The sequence below is a fragment of the Ailuropoda melanoleuca genome, chromosome 14 (genome assembly GCF_002007445.2).
Source record: "Ailuropoda melanoleuca isolate Jingjing chromosome 14, ASM200744v2, whole genome shotgun sequence".
NCBI classification, from domain to species: Eukaryota; Metazoa; Chordata; class Mammalia; order Carnivora; family Ursidae; genus Ailuropoda; species Ailuropoda melanoleuca.
Window position 1 is genome coordinate 1,576,139 of NC_048231.1, and position 26,882 is coordinate 1,603,020.

Sequence of the window (26,882 nt, forward strand, 5' to 3'; positions counted from 1 at the left end):
CCGCGCTCGCCCGCCCCTCCCGCGCCCAACGCTCGGCTCCTAGACGCCCGCGGCCGGATGTCCTGCGTCCGCACCGTCCTCGGCCTCCTGGCGGCTCTGGCGGCCTGCGGCGCCGTCGCCTTCCTCGGCTACTGTGTTTACTTCGACCGGAAGCGGCGTGGGGATCCCGCGTTCAGGCGCCGCCTGCGGGACAGTGAGTGCGACCGCGGCGGCGTGGCCGGGTGGGCGGCGGGCCGGCCCACTGGGCGAGGGCTCCGCGGAGCGCACGCGGGCGTCGGAATGGCTCCAGAGCAGCACGTGCCGCTTTGTGTTTGCAGAAAGAAGAGCCCAGCAGCAGAAGGCTGAGAGACGGGGCGCCCAGGTGAAGTGCTTAGCGACGCCGAGGTGGCGTTACAGTGAGTGAGCTCCCGGCCGGTGCAGATTGTGGCCGGGCCTCAGGGTCCCGGGCTGGCCTGGGAGCAGGCATTTCCCGCCGCCTCTCTGCCCACCCGCGCCCCGCCCCGCCCCGCTTACATTCGGCCTAGGTGTCCCTTTGATTGTGTGCTTACAAAAGAAAGGGGAGGAAGGAAGAACCATTTGGAGTTATGAAATGGCTCATCCCATTTTAAAAAGAGAATTCTTGGGGACAGCAAACACAAAACAAGCTGAAGTGACTGGCAGGGGAGTTGATATTTTGGGTCAAGGATTGTCCACTTTACCAACGTTTAAAGACCAGCCCTGGGCAGGGTACCAGTGGTGACGCCATCCTGTGAGTCTGGTCACCGTCCTGGGCCACGCTGAAGCAAACTACAGCGTGCTTCTGAACACCACCAACCACCCTGCCAACCCCTCGCCATGCCCTTTGCCAAATCGACACACACTGTTACAACCCTAGGCAAGAAAACAGTTTTGCAACCTACAAAACTAGGTGTTTTGTAGTTAATTACAGAAGGACTTCTGCTATGTGTACTTAGGAAGCTGGGTAAAATACAGATGAGAGTTATTACAAGCATCTCGACCTAATTTCAATATGCCACGGATTTTTTTTTTTAATTGCCTGAAATTGTAATTCCATCTTCAGTAGTTGTTTTAAATATTATAAAGAACAACTGTGTTTATCGTACCTCGGATTTAAGAGATTAGGTTCAAGATATGCTTCTTAAATAAAAATTAAATAATTTTGATCAGTAACCCCTATACCTTACATTCTTTATTCATTGTTAAAAATTTTGTGAATCTTTTAGTTGTGGGATCCAGCAAAGAATGAAAAATTGCAAGAACTTTTTCTGCAAGAGGTACAAATGGGACAACTTTGGTTATCCAGAGGTGAGAATGTAAATACTCTTTTGTAAGCAGTTACTTATGATAATATATATTGAAAAAATATTTAATTGGTATTTATTTGTATGTCAAAAAACTTGGGGCACCTGGGTGGCTCAGTCAGTTAAGCCCACTCTTGATTTCGGCTCAGATATGATCTCAGAGTTGTGAGATTGAGCCTCATGTCGGGCTCCGAGCTGAGTGTGGAGCCTGCTTAAAATTCTCTCCCTCTACCCCTACTCACCCCTGCTCTCTCTCTCTAAGGAAAAAAAAAAACTAGATGTGTTAACCAACTTGCTTTAGTTAAGGAGATTTTCACTTGGTCACATTGTTCATCTCACCATATTACACATAGCATTCAGGTTTATGTGGCAGTCTTGGAAATGGGCAGATGGAGAAGCAAAGCCAAATACAGTAACACTACATTTATTGTCAGGTAAAATTCTAAGTAAATGACTTTTACAAATGACCAAATGTTTTATGAATTAAAACTTAAAAAATTTTGAACTGTTTTATAAAAATTTTCCTGCATTCTTAGTGTATACTTAGCACAATTACTTATTTTTGATGATGAAATCATCATAGATGACCATTCTTGTACTATGTCTAATGTAGTGATGTATGTAGGGGCTACCTTGGACTTAATGGCCATAAACTGTATTTCGAGTTATAATTTATCCCCACCTAATTCCACAGTTTTGAGAAGGCTTCACAATATTGTTAGGTAAAATGATGGTAGATAATATAAATATTTTATAAATGCTGTATGTAATAATCATGCCTTTGTTCTGGTGTTAAACCCTGGAAAGGACAATAATTTGTTTTCAGGCTTCTTTTGTAAGGGATGAATGATGTTGCTGGATAAATCAGCATGACACCCATTTATATATCTTTTTTTCAAGTGTTGCAAATTTCCTCTCATCACAGTGCCTTAGCTGTTTTTTGCTCTTTTGTCTTTTTTGAAAAGATTTTTTCACCCTGCATTTAAGAGGTAGCGTCCTCCAGAATTTATGAAAACATAAAGTCAAAATCCTGGACAACTCATAGCAATACCCAAGATTTTTACTTTAATTCAGTGGCTTAATACCATAATAAAGGTTTTGAGAAATGAAAAAAATAAGTCCTTGCACATTAATCATTATAATTGGACGTTTTAGTATTTTATTCAGTACTAATCTTTTCTTCTGGGAAGTTTTATAAACAGGCTAAAAATAATCTTTTTTTTTTTTTTTAAAGATTTTATTTATTCATTTGACAGAGAGAGACAGCCAGCGAGAGAGGGAACACAAGCAGGGGGAGTGGGAGAGGAAGAACCAGGCTCCCAGCAGAAGAGGCGGAAGTGGGGCTCGATCCCATAACGCCGGGATCACGCCCTGAGCCAAAGGCAGACGCTTAATGACTGAGCCACCCAGGCACCCCAAGGCTAAAATTATCTTAAAAATGACAAATGAATAGTTAGAAATGACTTAAATGATATAAACAGGAGTGATTTTATACAAGATAGTAAAGCATAAACTTCAAGGACCTTCATTTGCACAAGCTTCTTTGAATTTTCTGGGAAGAGTCCTAGCAATTTTGTATTCATAATTTTATATTCTTTTTCTTAAAAAAAATGTCTTTTTCTTTTTGAATGAGACAAAATGACTGTCTCAGTCAGTAGAGCATGTGACTCTTGATCTCGGGGTTGTAAGTTTGAACCGACATTGGGGGTAGAGATTACTGAAAAAAAATAAAATCTTAAAAAAAAAAGTGCCCTCCCCAATTATATAAACTAGACACCTCACAGGGCACCTGGGTAGCTCATTGATTGAGGTCTGACTGTTGCTTTCCCCTCAGGTCATGATCTCAGCATCTCAGCATAGAGTCAGCTTCAGATTCTCTCCTGCTTGTGTGTGTGCACACTTTCTCCCTCTCTCAATCAATCAATCAAATCTTGAAAAAAAAACTGGGGGCCTCACAGAATTAATTCCTCTGGATTAATTCCTAAGTGTGAATACTGCTTGGACATACAGGCAATTAAAATAGTTAAACCCTTTTTTTTGCCTTTAACATTTTTTGAATTGGGATAGTAAAATATTCCGAGAGAAAGAGTAGGAATTATAAATAAAAAACTTAAATAATATATATATATATATTTTTTTTTTTTAAGATTTTATTTTTTATTTATTCGACAGAGATAGACAGCCAGCAAGAGAGGGAACACAAGCAGGGGGAGTGGGAGAGGAAGAAGCAGGCTCATAGCAGAGGAGCCTGATGCGGGGCTCGATCCCATAAACCGGGATCACGCCCTGAGCCGAAGACAGACCCTTAACCAACTGAGCCACCCAGGCACTCCAGAGATAAAAATTGTAAAAACCAATTTTTGTTTTAATTGTCTCAATATTTGTAACATCTTCACCTCTAAGTCTAACCGAACTATTACATGAAAACTTTTAAGCATAAAGTGAATAAGAATATATTATATAATGGGGCGCCTGGGTGGCTCAGTTGGTTAAGGGTCTGTCTTCGGCTCAGGTCATGATCCCAGGGTCCTGGGATCAAGGCCTGAATCTGGCTCCCTGTTGTGTGTGTGTGTGTGTCTGTGTCTGTGTGTGTGTGTGTGTGTGTGTGTGTGTGTGTGTACGTACGAGCGCGCGCGCGCCGGGGGGGGTGTCTTCTTCTCCCTCTCTCTCTGCCCCCCTCCCTGCTTGTGTTCTCTCTCTCTCTCAAATAAATAAATAAAATCTTTTAAAAAATAGAATTTTTACCTCTTAATGGTGATAACATTATTTCTGTGAAACCCTAAATTGATGAATTAGCTCTTTAAGGGTTATGTTTGTCTGTATTTTACTTCTAATGGAGTTCTCGTCTTGGTTGCTTGTTTAAATCCCCACCAAACCCCAAACCAATTAAATCAGAATCTTGGGGATGGAACCCAGGTGTTAGTATTTTTTAAAACTCTCTAGGTTATTAAAATACACTATTTGAGAACTAGTGTTCTAATGCAGTAATTTTTCATCTAATTTTCTGTAATCCTTTCAATTTTCTCCACTCCTCTCTGCCACACCCCCAATTTTTATTACTTTGCTGTCAAGTCGTTTAGTCCTATAGCCATCTCATATGTCGTTATGTCTACATAAGAGCATAAAGCCAATAATTTTGATTGAAATTTCTGTTAGCTGATTTGATTGAATTTATTAGTTGTTTGACTTACTTGATCAAACTGAATATTGTTTTTGTGTCACATTAGCTCTATCAACTAGAGAGGAGGCACTATTTTTTTTTAATTTTTAAAAAAAATTTGAGAGAGAACTGGAGAGCATGAGCAGTGGGGAGGGTCAGAAGGAGAAGGAGACCCCCCGCCACTGAGCAGGGAGCCCGATGGAGGGCTCGGGACCAGGACCCTGAGATCATGACCTGAGCCGAGGGCAGACACTTAACTGACTGAGCCACCCAGGTGCCCCAACAGGAGGCACTATCTTATCTTTCTTTAAAAGGTTTAATACAACCAAAGTATTTTGACCTGTGTCATCTCCACAAAGCTGTAATTTTATAATTTAAAATAAACCTTTTAGGGCCACCCGGGTGGCTCAGTCAGTTGTGTCTGACTCTTGGTTTCAGCTCAGGTCATGATCTCAGGGTAGTGAGTTGGAGCCCTGCATCAGGCTCTGTGCTCAGCAGGGAGTCTGCTTGAGATCTCTCTCTCCCTCTGCCCCCTATCCCCCGGCTTGCGTGCTCTAAAATAAATAAATCTTTTTTTTTTAAAGACTTTATTTATTTGACTGAGAAAGAACACAAGCGGGGGAGGGGCAGAGGGGAGAGGGAGAAGCAGGCTCCCCACTGAGCAGGGAGCCTGATGCAGGGCCCGGTCCCAGGACCCTGAGATCATGACCCAAGCCAAAGGCAGATGCTCAACCGACTGAGCCACCCAGGCACCCCTAAAATAAATAATCTTTAATAAAATAAACCTTTTAGTGAAACACTAGCACAGTATTTCATCTAAGAAATGTCCTCCTCATGGTTTTTCAGTTTAAACTTAATACAGATCTGGGAAGCAATATTTTCTGTCCATCATGCACGTTTCAGATGACCACGTATTTCAATCAATAAATGGGAAATTATGTAACAGCTGAAGAGAGGCAGCACACTGTGGTCTCAAGGTTCAGAAAATTAGGGTCAATTACTAATTTTGGCATTAATTAGTTCTGAATATTTAAATCATTTCACTGACCTTTGCCTGGAATGAAGTAGTGAGACTAAGAGATTCCATGTTATAATTTAAACAGAAATTCTATGATTAATTTCCATACTACATAAATTTTCATTTATAGTCCATCATCCTAAAACTCATCTTAAAACTACTTAGAAATCAAAGTTCATAAACCTTTTCTTCCCCTATGTAATTTTTTACACTAAACCGTTTCAAACTCTTTGATAATACAATCTATTTTTTAAGTCTCATTTAGCCAGAACATCAGGTGTTTCCTTTATATTTCATCAATTACACATGTAGAGTTACAGATAACTTATCTCCTATCAGTAACAGCAGAAGACAACCTTTAAAAAACACTTAATAACCCCCTCTTGCGAACCCACATTGTCGAACACAAACATTTCTAAAGCAAGAGTGCACTTTTTAATAGTAATTTGGGTCATAAAATTATTCATCTTGCAGGTTGATCACAGTGAATCTAATGGGCAGTTCAACATTTTATAGTCTTTACTCTTGTTAAGACTTGTTTAAGGAGTCTCTAGTTTGATAGCTTTTTTTTCATTTTAATACTTGGTGCTTTCTTGGTAATTTGTGGAATGTTTATTTGGAAGAACATTAACATTTTGCTTTAAACCTTATCAATCTGTTTCAGGAGAGCATCAGTTGGGGGTTGAACATCTCAGCAATGCCCTTTTAGTGTGTGGACAACCACAGGAACTTCTGAAGGTTTTCAAACACACACTCCCTCCACAGGTATTTGAGATGCTGTTGCACAAAATTCCCCTTATTTGCCAGGTGAGCACATTCTTATTTGTCTTTGCTAACTGAACACAGTAAATAGCAATGTTAGGCTTGAGTACATAAAAATAGCAAAGTTTGTGTATGGTTGGGAGTTAAATGAGTAAAATTTCTGAATTTTTGGTTGCTTTTCTTGCCTTGTGATGAAACAAGTACAGTGAATTGTATATTTTGTTGAGTCTTATAGATGTTGCAACATTTCAACTTTAAAGGTAGCATTGTTAATATTTTGTTTTTGTACCTTCAAAGACATAATGATTACTGACTGCAATGTAAACAGAGGCCTATAAGTTAAATGGTATTGTTAGTTAAATGATGTAATACCTTAAAAATTAGATGTAATACAGAAAACTATAATTTATCAAAGCAGAATAATTCTTTTGGCTTCAAATATGACAAAACATAGAAATCACTTTGGTAATGGAAACCCAGGCTAATTTAAATTAGTGTTCTCTTAAGTGCAAGTTTAGATTGATACCAAATGAAATCCACTCATAAGCCAATTTACTAGTGGGTGTTAGTCTACTTAACATTTACCAATTTCTTGGTATATTTTTGCATCAACTAGAATTTCCTGCAGATGCTTGGATTTGTTTAGGATTCATTTAGCCATAAGACACTACTTTAACTTCGGTTCACTTTTTATTGCACTGATCACATCACAGCTGAGAATACACTGTATAATGTTGGACTGACTCAGAATCATTCATATTGGACTCAGCTTTTGAACAAAACACAGTCTCCACTAGAGCATAATAGTCAACTCTTACACATTCCCAAGGTAGTCTCGGATGTTTCCTGTAGACATATGAAAAATATGGATAGGACACAAATGTCTAATCCCCACCCTGACACAAGAAGGGAGGCAAAAAACTATCGTGCATTGAAATGATTAGCAAGTAACTATTTTATGTATTTACCAGCAATTTGAGGCAGACATGAATGAACAGGAATACTTGGAGGATGATCGTGATTGAAAAACATTTCAACGTATCCACAGTCCAGTCAGAACACTATGGTACTTTATATATAATATAAACAACTGCTCAGTGATATTTCCATTTATTTTACTTTTAGTAATAAAAAATTGTTTCTATCTCATACATGATTGACACATATTTTGCTTTAAAATTAACAGTCACAATTGAAGAAACAATGGTTTATTTTTCTAATGAAATTACCAAGCTGCTGAATCTTAAGGCCTCAACAAATGTTGCATCTTATTATTTTCATTGAACAATAAGACCTCCTATTTTGATTATTCTCGGTAAATAGCAATTTTGTTTCTCCAGTTGTTTCCATTTGCCAAAGTCATGACAGACAGTTTAATGTGGTGGCTACTGCTTTCAGGGGATTCTATCAGATGAATCCTCATTTCCATCACGACAGCTGCTGGCAATCTTTCATCAAAAGTCCATCCATCAGGACTTCTCTATCGTGGTTGTCCAAGAAGTCCTGCTTTGGCTGCCAGGGCTTCATTCTGCTGAATATGATATTCCTGAAATCTCATGGATATTCTTTGTGTCATTTTTAAATATTTCTGTAAGCAATGTTCGGAACAGGTGGTCTAGAAATAAAAAGAGAAGATCCAAGAGGCAAAAAAGAACTATTAATTTTTAAAAAGTGCACGTATTCTAAATGAACAACCAACGGGTATTTTACTTTTCTTTGAATACATGAGAACTAAATGGTATGAATGAGTAGCAAGTGACCATAGCTTTCAATTGTTAGTTTTATCCACTTATAAGAATTAATATATACTGAATGCCTACCAGTTTGAAAGCACTAAAAACAATGGTATGTCCCTGCCTTTTCCAGCCCTCATTCTGCCAGGAGTAAGTTTGTTCCTTTTTAATGAGAAACTCCATTCCACACATTCTTAACTTTCAACATTTCTTTTTAACAAGAATAATATTATACTTAGCATTTTTCAAGCTTTGTCATTTATTTAACAAGGACTTGTTGATTGCTGGTTATATGTTCTTGGCATGAATGTTGATCAACATCTTACACTGGAGGAAGTTTATGTCACTTTTAGCCAATATATAGATGTTTTGATGAGGATACTGAAAGTTAAGATTTCTCATAGGATTGAGTTTTCAGAGTCCACCTATATTCAAACTCTGCTTTTTCCAAAATTAACTTGAGTTGTCAGCATCAGACAGAAGAGCCATATCACGTTTCTCTAGCCAGGCCATCTTGACTGAAAGCTACTTAGCAAGAATCTTTGCTACGGGATGGTAATTCAGCAAGCCCTAGGCATCTGATCAAAAAAATAAAATAAAAATAAAAATCTGCCATGTTACAGTATATATGACTGTCTTATTAAATTTGGGATCATTAAATTCAATCCCATGGGTCCCTGACTGCTTCAGTTCCTCTGAGCAATGGAACATACTAAGTAACCCAAATTCCAGTAATAACTAGGAACAAGGAAAATGGTTAGAGGCATCCCATTTCTATTGTTTACAACAAGCTTAGAGAATTTTTAGTGGGTAACACTTTTCATACCTCTTCAGGTTTTACTTCTCTTGTTGTGAAGTCTTTAACGCAATCCAAAAAGCAGGTTTCTGTAAGTTTATTGTAGGTTCCAAGAAATTCCTTAAACTATGAACAAATCAGAACATTCTTTAATATTTGGTTTTTTAAAACAAAAGATGTTTTGAGACTTTAATTACTGATGTTTTATATTTGGGGAAAATACCCTGTAATACTTGAAATCAACAGTTCTTTGACTAACTCAATTGGGCATAATATGACCTGTATGGTATGATCTACAAAATATAGTCCAGTTTTCTAGCTGAATATTTATTCGTTCCTGGGTATCTGTCAAATCATCTGAAAAATAAATATGTTTCATATCATTTAAAGTTCATTTTTAGAAATGAAATATGAAGTTATTTTGTGAGATCAATGACTGACATGGTTGCACCCAGTTATGCCTTAAATTTTTTGCAAAATTCTTTTTTGTTAATTGTAATACCTTACCTGTTTTATCTGATCAGATTCTGGTATTTGTGCAGCCATATTCTTTTGGTATGTTTATTAGTCACCTGATTTAAAAATTAAGAAAAAGTTTGTCAGTCCGTGAACAAATATTTTTAGGCCAGGTAAAGATTTAGGTAATTAAAACAAGAACAGTTCATGAAAAGAAATGAAACAAAGTTTACCTGAAATTACTGTTCTTCTTTTATAAATTTCTAACAGAGTATGTAATTATATTCCCCCTCCCCTCACAATCCCCCAGGGTCATTAATGGCAACGAAGAACCCTACAGTTTACAGAATTAGATTTTTTAATGCTGGCTATGGGCCCCAAAGGCCCCCCTCTAAATCTCCAGTTTTAAGACAGCTTGCTCTGTTATCTTGTAAGGTTACTTGCTAAAGCCTCATTCCTAGTAGAGTTCTAAGGGAAACCAAGAGATCTCTGCTGTCTTCCTGCAAGTACTTAAGTTTAACTATTCCACTGGTTGCTAATGTAACTTTGACCTGTGATAATAATGATTCTTTTACTGGGGCGCCTGGGTGGCACAGCGGTTAAGCATCTGCCTTCAGCTCAGGGCGTGATCCTGGTGTTATGGGATCGAGCCCCACATCAGGCTCTTCTGCAATGAGCCTGCTTCTTCCTCTCCCACTCCCCCTGCTTGTGTTCCCTCTCTCGCTGGCTGTCTCTATCTCTGTCGAATAAATAAATAAAATCTTAAAATAATGATTATTTTACTATCTCTAGATAAATACAAAGTTTCTATTAATTGTTAATAAACACCATTGATGTGGGGCGCCTGGGTGGCTCAGTCGGTTAAGCTCAGACTTGTGATTTCGGCTCAGGTCATGATCTCATGGGCTGTGGGATCGAGCCCCACATGGAGCTCCATGCTCAGCGGGGAGTCTGCTTAAGATTCTCCCTCCCTCTGCCCCCATAATGCACTCTCTCTCAAAAAAAAAAAAAAGAAAAAAGAAAAGACATTAATAGTACAGTACTGTAAAAAATCTGCATTTAAGTAGACCGGTGTAGTTCAAACCTGTGTTGTTGTTTAAGGGTCAACTGCATATGTCTTTACCATACAAACTACCTGAAAAGTACCAACAATTTACTGAAGCTCTCAATTTTTCAAGTATTGCTGTGCTGTTATAAAATACCACTAACCAGGGGTGCCTGGGTGGCTCAGTCATTAAGCGTCTGCCTTCGGCTCAGGGCGTGATCCTGGCGTTCTGGGATTGAGCCCCACATCAGGCTCCTCGCTGGGAGCCTGCTTCTTCCTCTCCCACTCCCCCTGCTTGTGTTCCCTCTCTCACTGGCTGTCTCTCTCTCTGTCAAATGAATAAATAAAATCTTTAAAAAAAAATACCACTCACCAAAGAGACAGAAGATTCTATATTATACAGTGCAGTTTAGGACTTGTGCTTCTGGAAAGATGTAACAAGAGATGTGTTTTTCCATGTTCTTCAAACTAAGTACAACTAAAAACCCTGGACATGACACATAAAATACCTGTAAGACTCTAAAAGGTGGAGACAAGGAAGTGTATTGGCCAGGGCCCTTGGGACCTGAGAAACAAAACAATGGGGAATTTCTCTTTTTCTCTCTTTTTTGTCTCCTATATCACAGAGTTGGAGCTGAGGAAGCCAGCAATCTGCAGTTGCCAATGGGCACAGTCAAAATCCCCCATCTCCCCAAAGCTGGCCCTCTCTAGCCAAAGGGCCAGGAAAGGGAAGCCTATAAGATAGAAAACTTTCAAACAGTGACTGTGTACTTCAGGCAAACAAAAACACTGCGACCTGCATCCCCCATCCACCCACATTAACATAAGCCAAGTTAGGAGCCTAGGCTTTCACCCTGACTAAGCTGTAATGAGGCACTCAGTCCCCCACACTTCAGAGAAGGGAGATTAGGAAGCAGGGACTTTCATCCTTAGTGGGCATTCATGAGGGCTCCCCCACCCCAACAACCATCAGTAGAAACAGCATGAGGAGCCTGGACTTCTACCTCAATTGGCAGTAATGAGGTACCTTTCTTTCTCCCCTCTGGGTGGTATCAAAGGAGGCCTCTTTGAGATTCAAGGCTTGCATTACTGTTCCATGGTAATTAGTTCACATACCCTCTTCTGGTGTCAATGGAGACGATGTGGGGAGCAGTACTGAGGCACTCCAGTCCCTCTCAGCCAGGGTGATACTAATGGAGGCCTGCTAGAGAGCCGTAATTCCTACTCCTGCCCAGCAGTAGGAGGAGCACACCACCTGCCATACACCTTAAGTGACAGGGTGAGGCACCTGGACTTCTATCCTACATCTAGTAGTGATGAGGTAGCATGCCCCCTCCGCTACTTCTGCTAATGAAGCAGTGGCAAAAGGAGCCAGCTAGAAAAGAAGATTTAAACAAGATCTAGAGCCTCATAACACAATACACAAAATGTCCAAGTTCCAATAAAAAAATCAATCATCATACCAAAGACTAAGAAAATCTCAAACTGAATGAAAAAAGACAATATATACCCAATACTGAGATGACAGATTCAGAATTATCTGACAAAGATTTTAAAACGGCTATTATAAAAAATACTCCAAGGAGCAGTTACGAATATGCCTGAAACAAACAAGATATTAGAAGAACCAAATGGAAATCTTAAGAAGTGAAAAATTAAATAACCAAAATAAACCAAACAGATAGCATCAATAGCAGAATGGGGGACAGAGGAAGCAATCAGCAAACCAGAAGACAGAAAATAGAATTAACCAGTCTGAGTAACAGAAAAATATAATGAAAAAAATGAACAGAGTACCAGGAACCTATATGAATGTAACAAAAGATCAAATATTTGTTCCAACAGAGTCCTGGAAGAAGAGGAGAAAAGAGCAGGGCTGTAAAAGTACTGAAGAAATAATGGCTGAAAACTCCCCAAATTTGGCAAAGAGATAAATTTATAGATCCAAGAGAAGCTGAATGAATGCCAAAGAGCATAAACACAAAGAAATCTACATCAATATAAAGCACAGCCAAGAATCTAAAAACTAAAGACAAAAAATTTTGAAAGTAGCAAGTCAAAAAGTGACATCTTACCTAAAGGGGGAAGACAATTACGATGACGTCAGTCAAGTCAGTACCTGTATCTAGAAAAAATACACTTCAGGAATGAAGGGGAAATCAAGACATTCTCAAATGAAGGAAACTTAGAATTTGCTGCCAGCTGACCTACCCTAAAAGAAGAATTAAAGTTCTAAACAGAAAGGAAATGATAATACGAGACTTGGAACATCAAGAAGGAGGAAAAACAGAGCAATAACTAATATGAGTAAGTACAATACACTTTCCTTCTCTTCTTAAGTGTCCTGTTTGACAGTTGAGGCAAAAATTATAAAATAAAACTGTCTAATGTTGTTTTAAATATATATTAATATGGTGAAGGTAAAAGGAGGTAAGGTTTCTACACTTCACTGAAACTGGTGTTGACACCTTTAGACTGTGATAAGGTATGTAAGTATCATATAGTACCTAGAACAATCACTAAAAAGGATATAAAAGGAAACATACTAAAAAATACTATAGATAAACCAAAATGAAATTCCAAAATATACTCATGAAATCCATGAAGAGGCAAGAAAAAGAAACAGAACAGAAAATAAAAAATATCAAACTTAAGCCCTAATAAACAATTACATTAAATATAAGTGGTCTCAATAATCAATTAAAAAAGACTGGTGGAATGGGTTACAAAACATTACCAACTACATGATGTCTCTAGGAAATTTACTTCGAATATAATGATACAGACAGGTTGAAAATGAGAGAAAAAGATCTATCATGCAAACAATCAAAAGAAAATAGTGGATATATTAATACCAGACAAAGTAGATGTCAGAGCAAAGGAAATTACAAGACAGAAAGGGACTTTAAGGATTAATCTACCAAGAAAACATAGCAATCCTAAATGGATATGCACCAAACACAAGAGAGTTGCAAAATACACAGAGTAGAACTGAAAGGAGAAAGAGACAGATATAATTGAGGACTTCAACATTCTTCTCTCAACAATCAACAGAACTAGAAAGAAAATTTACAAGGATACAGAAAAAAAACCACTATCAACCCACAATCCACATTTATAGAACATTTAACCCAACAGCACAGATTACACATTTTTATCAAGTGCCCATGGAACACAGACCGGGATAAACCATATATCCTGGGCCATAAAACTAGCCTCAACAAATTTAAAAGAACTGAAATTATACAGAATGTGTTCTCTGACCACAATAAAATCAAACTGGAAATCCTAACAGAAAGATAACAGGAAAATCTCCAAATATTTGGGAAATAAACTACTTCTAAGTAATCCATGGGTCAAAGAGGAAGTCTCAAAGAAAAAAAAATTATTGAACTGAATGAAACTGCAAATACAACACATCAAAATTGGTGGGACACAGCGAAATCAGAGCGAAGAGGAAAACTGACAACTAAATGCATATAATAGAGAAAAATAAAGGTCTCAAATTCACAATCTAAACTTTCACTTCAAGCACCTAGAAAAAGAACAGAATAAACCCAAAATATGTAGAAGAAGGAAATAATAAAGAGCAGAAGTTAATGAGAATGAAAACAAGTGCAACAAAAGTCAATAAAACAACGAGCTGGTTCTTTGAAAAGATTAAAACGACAAACCTCTAGCAAGGGTAGTAAAAAAAAAAATCACATTATCATTGTAAGGAATGAAACAAGATATATCACCATAGACCCTGCAGACATCAAAAGGATAATAGCACAACAACTCCAATATATATTAATACAACAACTTATTCATGAATTTAGTATTATCTAAATCTCAAAACCACAGGTCACAGAAGAAAATTATAGAAAATATCCTCATAAAATAGACATAAAAATCCTTGACAAAATAATAGCAAATGTAATTCAGCAATATATAAAAATAATTATACACCCTGAATAAGTGGAGTTTACTCCAGAGATGGAGGACTGGTGAAGTATTTGGAGAAAAATGATGAGATCATATCAATTGATGCGGAAACAGCATTTGACAAATTCAACACCCATTCATGATAAAAACTCTCTGAAAATAAGGAAAAGACAACTTCAACTTGATAATGAGCATCTACAAAAAACTGTAGTTAATGGTGAAAGACTAAATATTTTCCCCTAAGATTATGATCAAGGCAGGGTATCTGCTCTTACCACTCTGAATATACTGCTGGCAGTTCTACCCAGCGCAGTAAAGCAAGGAAAGGAAATAAGACATACAGACTGTAAAGGAAGAAAATAAAATTGTATCTCTTTGCAGATGACATAAGTGTGAACATAGAAAATCCCAAGGGATCTACAAAGAAACTCTTAGAACCAGTAAGTTCAGGAAAGTCACAGGATACAAGATAAGCATGCAAAAAATCAATTCTATCTCTATATATTTGCTGTGAACACTGAAGACACTGAAAAGTACAATACCATTAATCACTCAAAAAAAATTTAGGGATAAATCAAACAAAGCATGTACAAGAATTATCTGCTGAAAACTACAAAATGCTGATGAAAAAAATCAAAGACCTAAATAAATGGAGAAACTTACTGTGTTCATGGATAGAAAAATTCAACATAGGAAGGATGTCCCGTTTCCCAAAATTAACAAAAAATTAACTGCTTAATGCAATTCCTATCAAGGTCCCAAGAAGACTTCTTGTAAATATAGATGGGACTATTTTAAAATTTATATTAGAAAGCAAAGGGACTAAAATAGTAAAACAAATTTAAAAAAAGAATAATAAAATGAGGGAAATCAGTCTACCTGATTTAAAGACTTGTTACAGAGCTACAGTAATCAGTATTGTGTGCTATGGGTGGAGTAGCAGACACATACATCAATGGAAAAGAACAGAGAACCCAGAATTCAAATATGCCCAACTGATTTTTAGTAAAGGGACAAAAGCAATGAAATGAAGAATAGCCTTTTCATCAAATGGTACTAGAACAATTGTATCCAAAAGAAAAAATTTAACCTCAAACTAAGTCTCTCATTTATATATGACTTATATAAAAATTAACTCAAAATGGATCAGGAACTTAAATGTAAACATAAAATACTACAATTTATAGTGACAACACCAAATGCTGGTGAGTATGTGGAAAAACTGGATCACTCAGATAATCCTAGTAGTAATGTAAAATCATATAGCTACTCCCGCAAACAGTTGGGTAGTGTCTTAGAAAGTTAAATATGTAACTACCATATGACCTGGTAATTGTATTCCTTGGCATTTACCAGAGAAATGAAAACTTATGGTCACACAAAAACCTGTACGTGAATGTATGTGGAAGCTTTCTTTGTAATAGTCAAACACTGGAAACCACCCAAATGTTCTTCAGTAGGTGAATGGAAACTGGTACATCAGTACCATGGAATACTACTCAGCCATAAAAAAGGAAGGAGTTATTGATGCATGAAAATTGGATAAATCTCCAGAGAATTATGCTGAGTGAAAAAAAGCCAATTCCAAAATGTTATACACTATACAATTTATATAACATTCATGAAATGACAAAATTAAAGAAATTGAGAATATTAGTGATTGTCAGGGGCTAAGGAGGGGATATAGGTAGGAGGGAAGTGAGTACTGCTATAAAAAGGCAAAATGAAAGACTTCTGTATTGAAAATGTTCTGTATCTTGACTGTATCATCGATATCCGGATTGTGATAGTATGATGTTTTGTAATATGTTACCACTGTGGAAAACTGGGTAAAGGGCACAAGGTATGTCTGCATTTTTTCCTACAACTGAATGTGAATCTATAACAATTTCAAAATAAAAAGTTTAATATAAAAAAATGAAGTTGTCCAGCTGTCTAATCCCTGCTGAAAAACAAGATGCAGTGAGCAGTATAGTTAAGTGTTAGCAAACGCTCAGAACTAGAGTTCTTTTGGCTTCTCATTCAAAAAAAAAGCCTGAAAAGATCCAAGAACTGGTCAGATAACTTGGGAAAATAGGTGTTAAGTGAAACACTGTTTTGTGGGAACTTAAAAAATACAAGGGCAGTTACCCCGAAGATACAAATGTAGTGATCTGAAGGGGCACCCACACCCCAATGTTTATAGCAGCAATGTCGACAACAGCCAAACTATGGAAAGAGCCCAGATGTCCAAAGACAGATTAATGGATAAATTAGATGTGGTATATATATATATATATATATACAATGGAATATTATGCAGCCATCAAAAAGTGAAATCTTGCCATCTGCAATGATGTAGATGGAAGTAAAGGGTATTATGCTAAGTGAAATAAGTCAATTAGAGAAAAAAATTATCATATGATCTCACTGGTACGTGGAATTTAATAAACAAGGCAAAGGATCATAGGGGAACACAGGAAAAAAGGAAACAAGAAGAAACCAGAGAGGGAGACAAACCATAAGGAGACTCTTAATCTCAGGAAACAAACTGAGGGTTGCTGGGGGGGGGGGCTGGAGGGATGGGGTGGCTAGGTGATGGACAGTGGGGAGGATATGTATTGTGGTGAGTGCTGTGTATTGTGAAAGACTGATGAATTACAGACCTGTACCCCTGAAACCATACATTATATGTTAATAAAAATAAATTTCAGGATGCCCTCCAGAAACATTAAAAAAAAAAAATGAAACCAGAGAGGGAGACAAAAGAGACTCTTGTCATAGGAAACAAACTGAGGGTTGCTGGAGGGAAGGGGGGGCCCAGGGATGGGGTAACTGTGTAAAAGACACTGGAGAGGGTATGTGTTGTAATGAGCATTGGGTATTATATAAGATTGATCAATCACAGTCCCTACCCCTGAAACAAATAATACTATTATATGTTAATTAACTGAATTTAAGTAAGTAACAATAAATAAAATTTAAAAAATACAAGGGCAATAAAACCTGTATTACGGAACAATAGGCCTCTAGCTGAAATGACAAAAGTTCATCCATAAGATCGTGAGCCTTCTGAATTGTTGAATTGTATAGTACATTCACTGTACTTCAGGACACTGGTGTTTCTACACCTTACACCAAAAACAAAAACAGATCTGATTTTCTTACTTATAAAAACCTTAGAAATTTGCATGTTCACTGATTGTGGTGTCAAAATCCCATTCTTTTTCCTATTCCTATCCTTTTATTTCTTCAGGTTAAAATTCATATATAATCACTTTTTAACTAGAGTTCAGAAAGGCAGAAGGTATGAAATCTTTAAATGTTAAGTTTCAGAGACTGGTAACGCTGTACTGACTCTACCCCATCTGCCCCTTAGTATACAACTCATGGTGACAAATGATGGTTGTTATTGGGAAGTCTTTGACAACATATAAATGAGAAGTGCCCCAAATGTTCTTGGTATGAACTTTATTTAAATATTATTTTCTTGGGGGGGCGCCTGGGTGGCTCAGTCAGTTGAGTGTTAGACTGTAGGTTTTGGCTCAGGTCATGATCTCAGGGTTGTGAGATCGAGCCCCGTATCTGGCTGTGTGCTGAGTGTGGAGTCTGCTTCAGATTCTTTCTCCCTCTGCCCCTACCCCCACTTGCATGCATGCTCTCTCTCTCTCTCTCAAATAAATGGATAAATAAAATCTCTAAAAAATATATATATATATATTTTCTTGGTATTTTTAACATAGTCATTAATAGTATATATCTCTTCCTTTAAAGTTTATCATATTATGACTAATCAATTTCTTAAGAATTGGAAAATACAAAATAGTTCTATTCAATACTCCTATGTTAACATTATGATTTTCTTTTCTCTAGTCATTCAATTATATATATATATATATATTTTTTTTTTTTTTTTTTTTCAAATATCTTCCCAGACCTACAACTGATTCAGTTTTCTCAAGTCCGTCTAAGTCTCCAAAGCTCTTCTCTGTAGTCACCAATATCAAGATTCTGGTATACTTAATTATAAACACTTGTTCCTAGAAAATATTGGAGATAATTGAGTCAATGATTTTCATATTTAGTTGCTAATTTGGGGTCTTTTAAGTCTTGGGGCATTGTATTTTACAGTTATTTAATACTAAATTGTGCTGACTGACAAAGTCCAACAGCCACACAAACCACCTGATGGTGAAAACAGGTAGAAGCAATGTGGCTGCCCTTTGATTTAGTCCTAGTTTTCAGCTATTAGAGCAAATGTTTGTTACTGTAGAAGCAAATATCCTATCAGAGGTTATCTTATGGTTATATCCCTGAAACCTGCAGAGGGAAGGAAAGGACAAGAAAGTTCTAGACTCTTTGGCTTAGGTCTTGGGAATGATCATAACAATGCTATTTTTATGTCAAACAAAATATATAATAAAACTAGTGAACTTAAGAATAAAGAGAAATCTTATCAGTCATCAATTCAAACCTTTTCTGATGCATGAGTTTCCTTTTGTTCTGGAAAATTAGTTGTCCGACCTTTGCTTCAATGTCTCCAATGAATGATTTCTTACCTGAAAAATGAGGGGATTACAATATAACTACTGAGAGGCCTCTTCAAGCTCTAAGTCTATTTGATGAAATCTAAACTTCTGTTGGCTAAATTGTTTTCAATAAATGAAAGTAGTTTCCTCAATCTATTCTGAGGTTACAATTCCTTAGCATATGTGTTATATGTATTAAGAAGTACTTAATATCCTAATCTTTCCAGGTAGTATGTTTAGGTAAACACACAAGGACAAACAATTCCCAGAAATTTCTGAAAACAAAACAACCAAAGGCCTAGGATGTGACAAGGGAGATGTCCTCCATTTCTTTTTTGGAATCACATGCGGATTTGTACCAGGTCTGGAGCCAAATTTCTAATACTGTTCAAACTATACAATAAGTTTACAATAAGTGATTTTTCTCATGTCCTTGGCCATTATCACAATAATTGACCCTAGTCTCTGCATGACTGGTACTGGTAATTGGTAATCTTGTGATTCAGGCAAGAATCATGAATGAATGATAAAACTACTGGGTGAAAGGTAGTTGGGGATCAGGATATATCCATGGTCTTAAAGTATCTCCATAGGTTACTTACCACCAAAGGAAAACAGTCCCTTTACATTGGAAAGATCAGGCAATCATCACCATAACCAATAGAGACACAGTATCAACTATGTAGTATTCTTGCCAAAAGTGTCTGATCTGATTCTGATCATGAGGAATAACTAGGAAAATCCACAATGTGGAACAATTTGTAAGACAACTAGACTAGTCTTTTTAAAAAGTTAGTCATAAAGAAAAGGGGTAGAAAGGCTGTTCTGGATTAAGTGACTAAGAGACATGACAACTAAACAATGTGTGAACTCTGGACCTTGAATCAAAAAAATTTTTTCTGAGTTAAAAATAAAGACATTTTTGGGATAATTGGAGAAATCTGAATGTTACCTTATTAGGTATGATAATCTTACTGTGGCTATGTAATAGATTGTTCTTAAGGAGATACATGCTGAAGAAATTAGGGTTAAAGGTCATGTCTGAAACTTACTTGCAAACCAGTGAGCAAAAAAAGTATCTATTTATATATGTTATGTATGGAGATATGAGAGTGGGAAAGAGGAAGTAAATAAGATGTTAAAAGCAACACAAAAGAAATGTAAGAAAATTTTGTGAGCCATATTTTTTGTTTCAGGGCTATCATTGTCTTTGATAGGTCAGATGTCTAAATTGATCTGAACTTGTCTGATTGATACAAAATAGGGCTCTGGCACATGTCCCTTTGCTTTAGATTATCTGTAGCAGGTTTAATGAATTATGTCTGATTAACTGGCAACCCCAACTCAGCTTATTACTAATCAGGGCAAAAATACTTTTGAAAGATTACTGCTTTTGGGTTTGAAGCGTGGCTTCCAGGCCTGAAGGGTTGAGCCTCTGAGCACTGAACTAGATGGGGGCAAGACTACTTGGGTTTTAACCCCAGGTCTGATATGAAAGGGGTTTGTAGGATCCAAGTCAAATCATTTATTTAAGTCATTTTAATAAGTTTCTATGCCTACCCTCACGCCTTACAGACTACAGAGGGAAGGTCACTTTTCTTTCGTATTTAAGTTTCAGCTGGAAAATAAGGAAGTTAAGCTATCTTCAAAGTCTCTGACATTGTTGTATCTTTTAATTCACCTACATTATAAAACAAATATAGAACAAACAGGTACCTAGGAGCCCAATAATGAAGAGAGAAATGTAACTGACATAAGAAATAATGACAGAAATGTATCAAGAATAATTAAAAGGTTCTCCAAAGCTAAGCCACCTAAGGTCCCTTTTAATTCTAAGATTTTTTTTTCTATGAAAGTAGACAGATGAGATGCAGAAATAAACTGTTATTTAACTTTAACAGCAGATTACATTTTTTTTGTTTTGATAAATTAAAAAAAATCTTTAGTAATGCTTGAAGGGAAACGTTTAAATAGTGCGTCCTCAAAAATCAGCAAATCAGATAAGGGGTATGGGGTCATGGTATTGTCCAAAGATTTGTCAGTTAAAGGTGGGTCTCCTATCAGCTCAAGGTCACCGCGTGGATGCTTTACATTTAACTCAGTTTCCCAAAACAAGACCCCGACTCCCCAAACCCGGATTGGGGATGGCTCAGAGGTTCAAATTCGGACCCTCGCCCCAGTGATACGGTCCCTGGGCAGCTCCCAAACCCTCTCTGGGACGGGCTGCCAGTCTCCGCAACCCCCCCACCCAGTCCCACGTACACGCGGCGGCCTCCTCCAGAGATCCCGCCACCTTCCCGGAGCGTGACCTGTTGCCCCCCGCTTGGGAACCCGGGATTCTAAGGGCAGAGAAAAGAAACCATACTTAAGCACAGGCTCTCGCATCCGACACCAGTGCGAGGCTGGGGGGCTGCGCTGCCAGTCGAGTCTAGGGGCGGAGAGTGTGGGTCAGGGCGGGCGCCGCAGCCGCTGGATGGGAGAGAACACGTGGGAGAGGCTATGTCACATAGCCCTTAGACTTTAAGACGCGGATTCGTTACAACGCAAGGAACTCTGGAGGAAAAGCCGCTATCTTCAGTGAATTCTAAAATTCTCTAAGGATTAAGTTTTGTAATTGCATGCTTAGTCAGTCCTCTCTATTCTTGACTTCTACACCACCATCCACCCGAATCTGTCGAGAGTTTTTCTAAAACTAATTTACTTAATCTCAGGTCCCTAACGGTCTTCAGGAGCTACACTGTAAACAGTCCCTAGTCAACAGAAGTGGTATTGCCAGTTAGGTCGGGACCTATGCGGGCCTCCGATGAGAATTTCCAGTTTTATTCAATGTTGAGGTCTTGTGGGGCAATGTACTGCTTTAAAAAAAATAAAACCAGATTCGCACGTTTTAAACATTTTACATTGGGAGTTTGTTTCCACCCGGAGAGGGAGGGAAGAACACCAGAGGGCGTTCAGCTTTTTGGTTGGTTGTTTTGGATGATTTTCTCGGCGCGCATGCGTGTTGTGTCTCAAGGGCCGACTTAAAGAGAAGTGGGTGTTGACTCGCGGGTAACTGAAGCTGCTGTTAGGTTATACCTGTGATTGCGGGGTTGCCGAGCGTTCGGGAGACGCAGAGGGGTGAATTTAGGTGTCCGATGGTTGCATCTGGAGGGATGTGTAAGACTCTTTGGCTGAAGAAAGCTATTAAGCTTCTTATATGGGTGATTTTAAAAAAAAGCATTTCAGTTTTACGTGCTTGACTCCTGCTTCTCAACAGATCTCAACCCCGCCTCCACATCTGTTTGGTTTTGCACTGCCAGCTCTTGGCTTTGGGGGTGCTCTGTGTTGTTAAGGTTATTATTGCTCATGCGGCCATTCTTTTGTCATCCCCATTCTCAGATTCATTGGCGTGTGCGTTAATGGACTGAGTGGGATTAATGGGTAAATATGATGTTCAAGTTGTCTCTAATTTTGGATTAAATACCAAATTGAAATTTCTAGCTTTGTGGATAGTCAGTTTAGACATCGTTTTATTTAAAGGTTGTTGACTGTATGTTTTAAAATCACTTGAAATTCACATTTTCTTTATCATACTCCTCCCTCGTTCTTTCTCCCTCAAGTCCTCAAAGCGGTGAAAATTTTGTTCTGAAGTTTAATGGACCCAGAAGAAATTCTTCTATTCAGAACTGTGGGACTAATTTTGTTACCAATAGTATGAAAGGCTCTGAGGTTAGCCCGGAAAAGAAAAAAAGGGTTAAAATACCAGCGAGGAGACTTCGTGAGGTAGTTTCTCCAAATCAGGGAGGTAATTTGGCTTTGCTGAAAGATGAGTTGCCCTGTGTTCCTCCAGCGTTGCCTGCAAATAAACGTCTTCCTGTTAGAACCGAGGCTAGCTTGAATGGAACGTTACGTGGTATGTGACTCTGAATAGCTTTAACTTTTGTAAATGTTTAGTCTTTATTTTCATTTCGTTTTTTGCGTTTCAAAATTTAGAGGATTTTTAATGTTTAAATTCTCAAACATAAGATACATCTAGTTTGTATAGATGTTTGAAAGCTGACCCTTATTCCTGGGAAAATGGCTAGCACCGTCTAATCGAATCATGTCGAATAGGTGGAATGAATGAAACACTTCTGTGCTTTTTCTTTGTGTGGTTTTTGCACATGTTTCTTGTTCACATCTATGATGGACGCACGTAACTAGTATGATGTGTTTATTGTACATCAGTAGGGCTTTTTACCAAACGCTCTACCTTCTGTTTGGATAGTGTTATTCAGTTTGGCATAGTAGGAAAGCATAACTCTGCCTTTTGATGGCTTCCATGTTCCAATTCACTTAACCTGTCTCTCCAGTAAAAATGAAGAAAACGTATGCGTTGCCCATTTCGTTAATGATCAGAAGCATCAAATTAATGAATATATGTGCAAAAACAAAAAAAAATGCGTATATAACACTGCTTTTGGGGGGGTGCGGCATAATAAAGGCCTGCTTTTATATCATGTACATATTTTATTCCTGGAAAATGATTCTGTCCATAGTTTGTCCAAATCCAACATTGTAATGATTTACTTTAAAACATTTATCTCGCTTGTCAGTGTTGATCCTTATTTTCCAAAATACCAGCTGTAAAACCTTCATCAGGATATATTTTAATTACAGTTTAAACTTTTTGCATGAAAAGTGGCTTCTAGTTTAGGTTAGGTTTTGCATTAATATGGAGTTTATAGTTCTTGAGTCATGCCTGTACAGTTTCTAAAAATACGGTTCTGATTTTAAAATCACTAAAATTGATTCCTTTGCTTTGTTAGGTTCATCAGACTTGACTTCTGCTAGAAACTATCGGCAGCTTCCACTGGAAAATTCTATTGTGTCAGAAAGTGTAAGCAATAGAATTCTTAATTATTTTCATGTTAAACTTTTCAGTATTGTTGAGTAATATGTTCTTAAATTATGTTTGATGAACGACAGGCCTTATTTTTGCTTAAATTTCACTTATCAAGAAAAATATTTTACATACAATTGTGACGTGAACAGTATTTGAGACACTAAATAAAAAGTCTTCTGTAGAATCAAAAGTACTTATTACTAAGATGTTGAACACTGAGAGAAATATTGTTATGGAAAAGAAACTCTGCTGTTACCTAAGGAAATGGTGTTCTAGACCAGAGACTTAACATACTGTTAGGGAAGGTAAAGAAACAGTAACATCATTTTTAAAAAGTGAGGTGTGATTATATGTCATTCAAGCTATTGTAAGGTCTTTTATGTGGTTTTTTTGAGGGGTCTTTAAGAAACAGTAACATGACATTCTCATCTAGATCTTTATAATGCTGAAAATATTTGATGAAAAAATACATTTCGTTCATGCAGTCTAATTAGATTTTGACCACTAATCATAATGTTGACTATAGATTGTCAATTTAACAAGTCTTAAGAGAGTGTCATAATATAATATCTTGAAAATTGAAGCTGGTAAGCTAAGAATGAAAACTGTTCACTTACCAACTTTGCAAAAAATTCACAATAAAAATGTGTAATTATATGCTGTACTTGGTCCTTGCGTAAATGCTTAGCCTTTGGGTTGGTGTTTTTGTTTCTTTTTTGGGTACGCCTTATTTAATAATTAATGGTATTTGAATTCCACTATCTAAATAATTTCCCAGATGGTTATGCTATTATATGATTACCTCTGGAAAGACTATATCGGTATACATTCTTCAGCAAGATCATGAGCGGAATTAGTGATATTATTTTCTCCTAACTTTAACAATACAAGACATTAGAATTAGACAAAACAACAACAACAACAACAAAAACACTTTGCCATTTTGATAGGTAAAGAAAGCATCTTGTTTTATTTTGTATTGTATTATTACTGACGGGAACATTTTTTCCGTGTATATTGCCATCTTTATTCTTTTGTAAGTTACGTATTTATATGCTGTACTTTTTCTTACTCATTTGTAGGAGGTCTTTGTATTAATGTCCCAAATGCATTTTATTGTATTGTTAGTCTCATTGACTGTTTTTAGGAAGTTAACACTTGTTTGTCAGGGGATAGCCTGATCACCTTCCTTTTATGATTTTCTCTTTACCCTTTTCTGATTTAGCAGGGAAAAAAAAAAAAGAGGTGTGTCTAAGGAAGGTGAAGAGCAATGTTGAATGAACCTAGTACTTAAAACGTCATAGTGTCTTAGCACTGAATAGAATCTTAGAAATGAAATCTAGGGTTACACATGTGAGCAGAAAGCTGTTTGCCTATAGAGAAACCATCTGAGACTGCATTTTGAGCTCAGCAATAAAGAATTCTCTGTTTGTGATGTTGTGCCATGTGTTGACCATCCTTATGCACTCCACTTGATTCAAAATGAATCAGATTTTCACACTAAACTGTAGCAACTGTATTGTTACATGATTCTGTTATGTGACTTGCTCTGCTAGAAGTGGCAAATTGAGATTTGAGTCTGAATTTCAGGGCCGCAATTGTTTGCTTGTTCATTTACTCACTCATTCAACAAATCTTTGAGTACCTTCAAGATACCTAAGCATTGTAGTGGTTCTGGGAATTAAGGATATAAAAGCATACAGTACTGACCTCGTGGAACACAATAGTCACATAGCTAGTAAATGGTACTTGGTAAGTAATAAATCATAAATGTTTTTTAGCCTTTCATTTTTCCTTTCATATCCCAAAGGATTTTTCTAAAGATGTTGCAGTGCAAGGATCGCCTTTGGATAAACTGGAAGATAGCAACAGAAAAAAAGGTAAAAGAATAGATTTTTTTTTTTTACTGTGGTAAAATATACATAAGAAAATTTACCACTTTAAGTGCATAGTTCTGTGGTATTAGTATATTCACACTATGCAGGTATCACCACCATCCATTTCCAGACCTTTTTTATCTTCCCCAGTCGAAACTCTGTGCTCATTAAATACTAACTCTCCATCTCCCCCCAGGTCTAGTTTTATGATTGACTTATTTCACTTAACATGTCTTCGTAGTTCATTTATGTTTTATGTGTCAGGGTTTTCTTTGTAAGGATAGGATTTTAGATTTTTACATTTTAAGACATTCATTGATCTTTTAAAAGACATTTATTAAACAGACATAGTTTTTTTCTTATTATTTTGATTATTTCATTTTAATTAGTTTTTCTTTCCAAATTAAGCTATTAATGGAATCTTTAAAATCCAGAAAAAGATTTGCAATCATAAAGGTAATTTTATTATTACTAACCTGTTCCATAAGTTTGGTGTTAAATATTTATAAAAAAATTCATAAACTCTGAATTCAAGTATTGAGTAGTCTTTGTTAAGATAGTAGATTAAAAATATGATTTGAGGAAATTTATTTAGTGACTTTTTAATGTAGTTTTACTTTTATCTAAGCAGTTTTCTCTTTTGAGTTTGAGCAGAATGTCTCCAATTTAGCCCCAGGTGTTTTTGATACTTTTTTCCCCCTAGGGTCTAGGGTTATGACAATTATTATTTGATCATTTAATTTGTTCCTTGCACTTCTTTTTAAAGAGAGGGAGGAGGGGGAAAGGCAGAGGGAGAGGGAGAGAGAGAACTTCAGGCAGGCTCTATGCCCAGTGCAGAGCTTGTCGCAAGACTCGGTCTCACAACCCTGAGATCATGACCTGAGCTGAAATCAAAAGGGTTGGATGCTTAACTCTTTGGGCCACCCTAGTGCCCCAGTTCCTTGCGTTTTTTTAAATTGAGAAATCTTATTGCTGAATTCCTAAACATTCTCTTCGTTTAAAAAGCTGTTTTGGGATAGCTTATTAAAATTTAACAAATTTTTAGGAATCTGATATATATTTTGTGTCTTAATTTTGCAGCAAATGACATCTTTATTTCTCGGTACACCATGGGACAGAAGGATGCTCTAAGAGCAGTTTTAAAGCAAAAGTAAGTTTCATTTACAGAAAATAGGGGGCCATTTCTTATGTTTTTATATGGTTCTCTAAAATTAGCTTCACTTAAACTTTGGATGTAGGAAAAACCTTCTTTTCAATGTGTGAAATATGTGTAAAGCATTTTTCATAGTGCTGGATATGTATAAAATACTCAATAGCTGTGAACAGTTATTATAGAAGAGGTACTGTTCTCAGGACTTCATATGCATTAACTCATTTAATACTCACAAAATCCAATGAAGTAGATTCCATCACATCCCAATTTTATAGAATCCCC

The 26,882-nt window shown here is 37.1% G+C and overlaps 3 protein-coding genes across 12 annotated transcripts in view; 2 read left to right on the forward strand and 1 right to left on the reverse strand.

Annotated features, from left to right (window-relative positions):
* TOMM20L (translocase of outer mitochondrial membrane 20 like) lies at nt 1-16,054 on the forward strand. Of its 3 annotated transcripts, none has more exons than XM_034642675.1 (5): nt 1-193; nt 318-361; nt 1,224-1,305; nt 6,144-6,286; nt 12,117-16,054. In XM_034642675.1, the coding sequence occupies exons 1-5, from the start codon at nt 58-60 to the stop codon at nt 12,168-12,170; spliced, it is 459 nt and encodes a 152-aa protein (XP_034498566.1). In that variant the 5' UTR covers nt 1-57; the 3' UTR covers nt 12,171-16,054. The 3 variants fall into 3 exon arrangements, with proteins under 3 accessions (XP_034498566.1, XP_034498567.1, XP_034498568.1); XM_034642676.1 differs by having other exon boundaries at nt 3-193; nt 10,898-16,054; XM_034642677.1 differs by lacking the exon at nt 12,117-16,054 and adding an exon at nt 7,213-7,266 and having other exon boundaries at nt 3-193.
* TIMM9 (translocase of inner mitochondrial membrane 9) lies at nt 7,223-21,200 on the reverse strand. Its single transcript, XM_002913017.4, has 5 exons — nt 21,072-21,200; nt 18,652-18,736; nt 9,278-9,342; nt 8,801-8,896; nt 7,223-7,856 (listed from the first exon to the last, which is right to left on the reverse strand). The coding sequence occupies exons 3-5, from the start codon at nt 9,314-9,316 to the stop codon at nt 7,722-7,724; spliced, it is 270 nt and encodes an 89-aa protein (XP_002913063.1). The 5' UTR covers nt 9,317-9,342; nt 18,652-18,736; nt 21,072-21,200; the 3' UTR covers nt 7,223-7,721.
* Nucleotides 21,201-21,731: 531 nt separating this feature from the next.
* The window catches only part of KIAA0586 (KIAA0586 ortholog), a 120,149-nt gene continuing 114,998 nt past the window's right edge, over nt 21,732-26,882 (forward strand). For 3 of the 8 annotated variants that reach the window (XM_034642398.1, XM_034642399.1, XM_034642402.1), the window contains exons 1-4: nt 21,761-22,598; nt 23,494-23,564; nt 25,381-25,450; nt 26,528-26,597. In XM_034642398.1, the coding sequence (XP_034498289.1) occupies nt 22,400-22,598; nt 23,494-23,564; nt 25,381-25,450; nt 26,528-26,597 (410 nt within the window). In that variant the 5' untranslated portion in view covers nt 21,761-22,399. Of the gene's footprint in view, nt 22,599-23,493; nt 23,565-25,380; nt 25,451-26,527; nt 26,598-26,882 lie in introns of all 8 variants that reach the window. The other 5 variants (XM_034642401.1, XM_034642397.1, XM_034642396.1 and 2 more) reach the window with 5 other exon arrangements.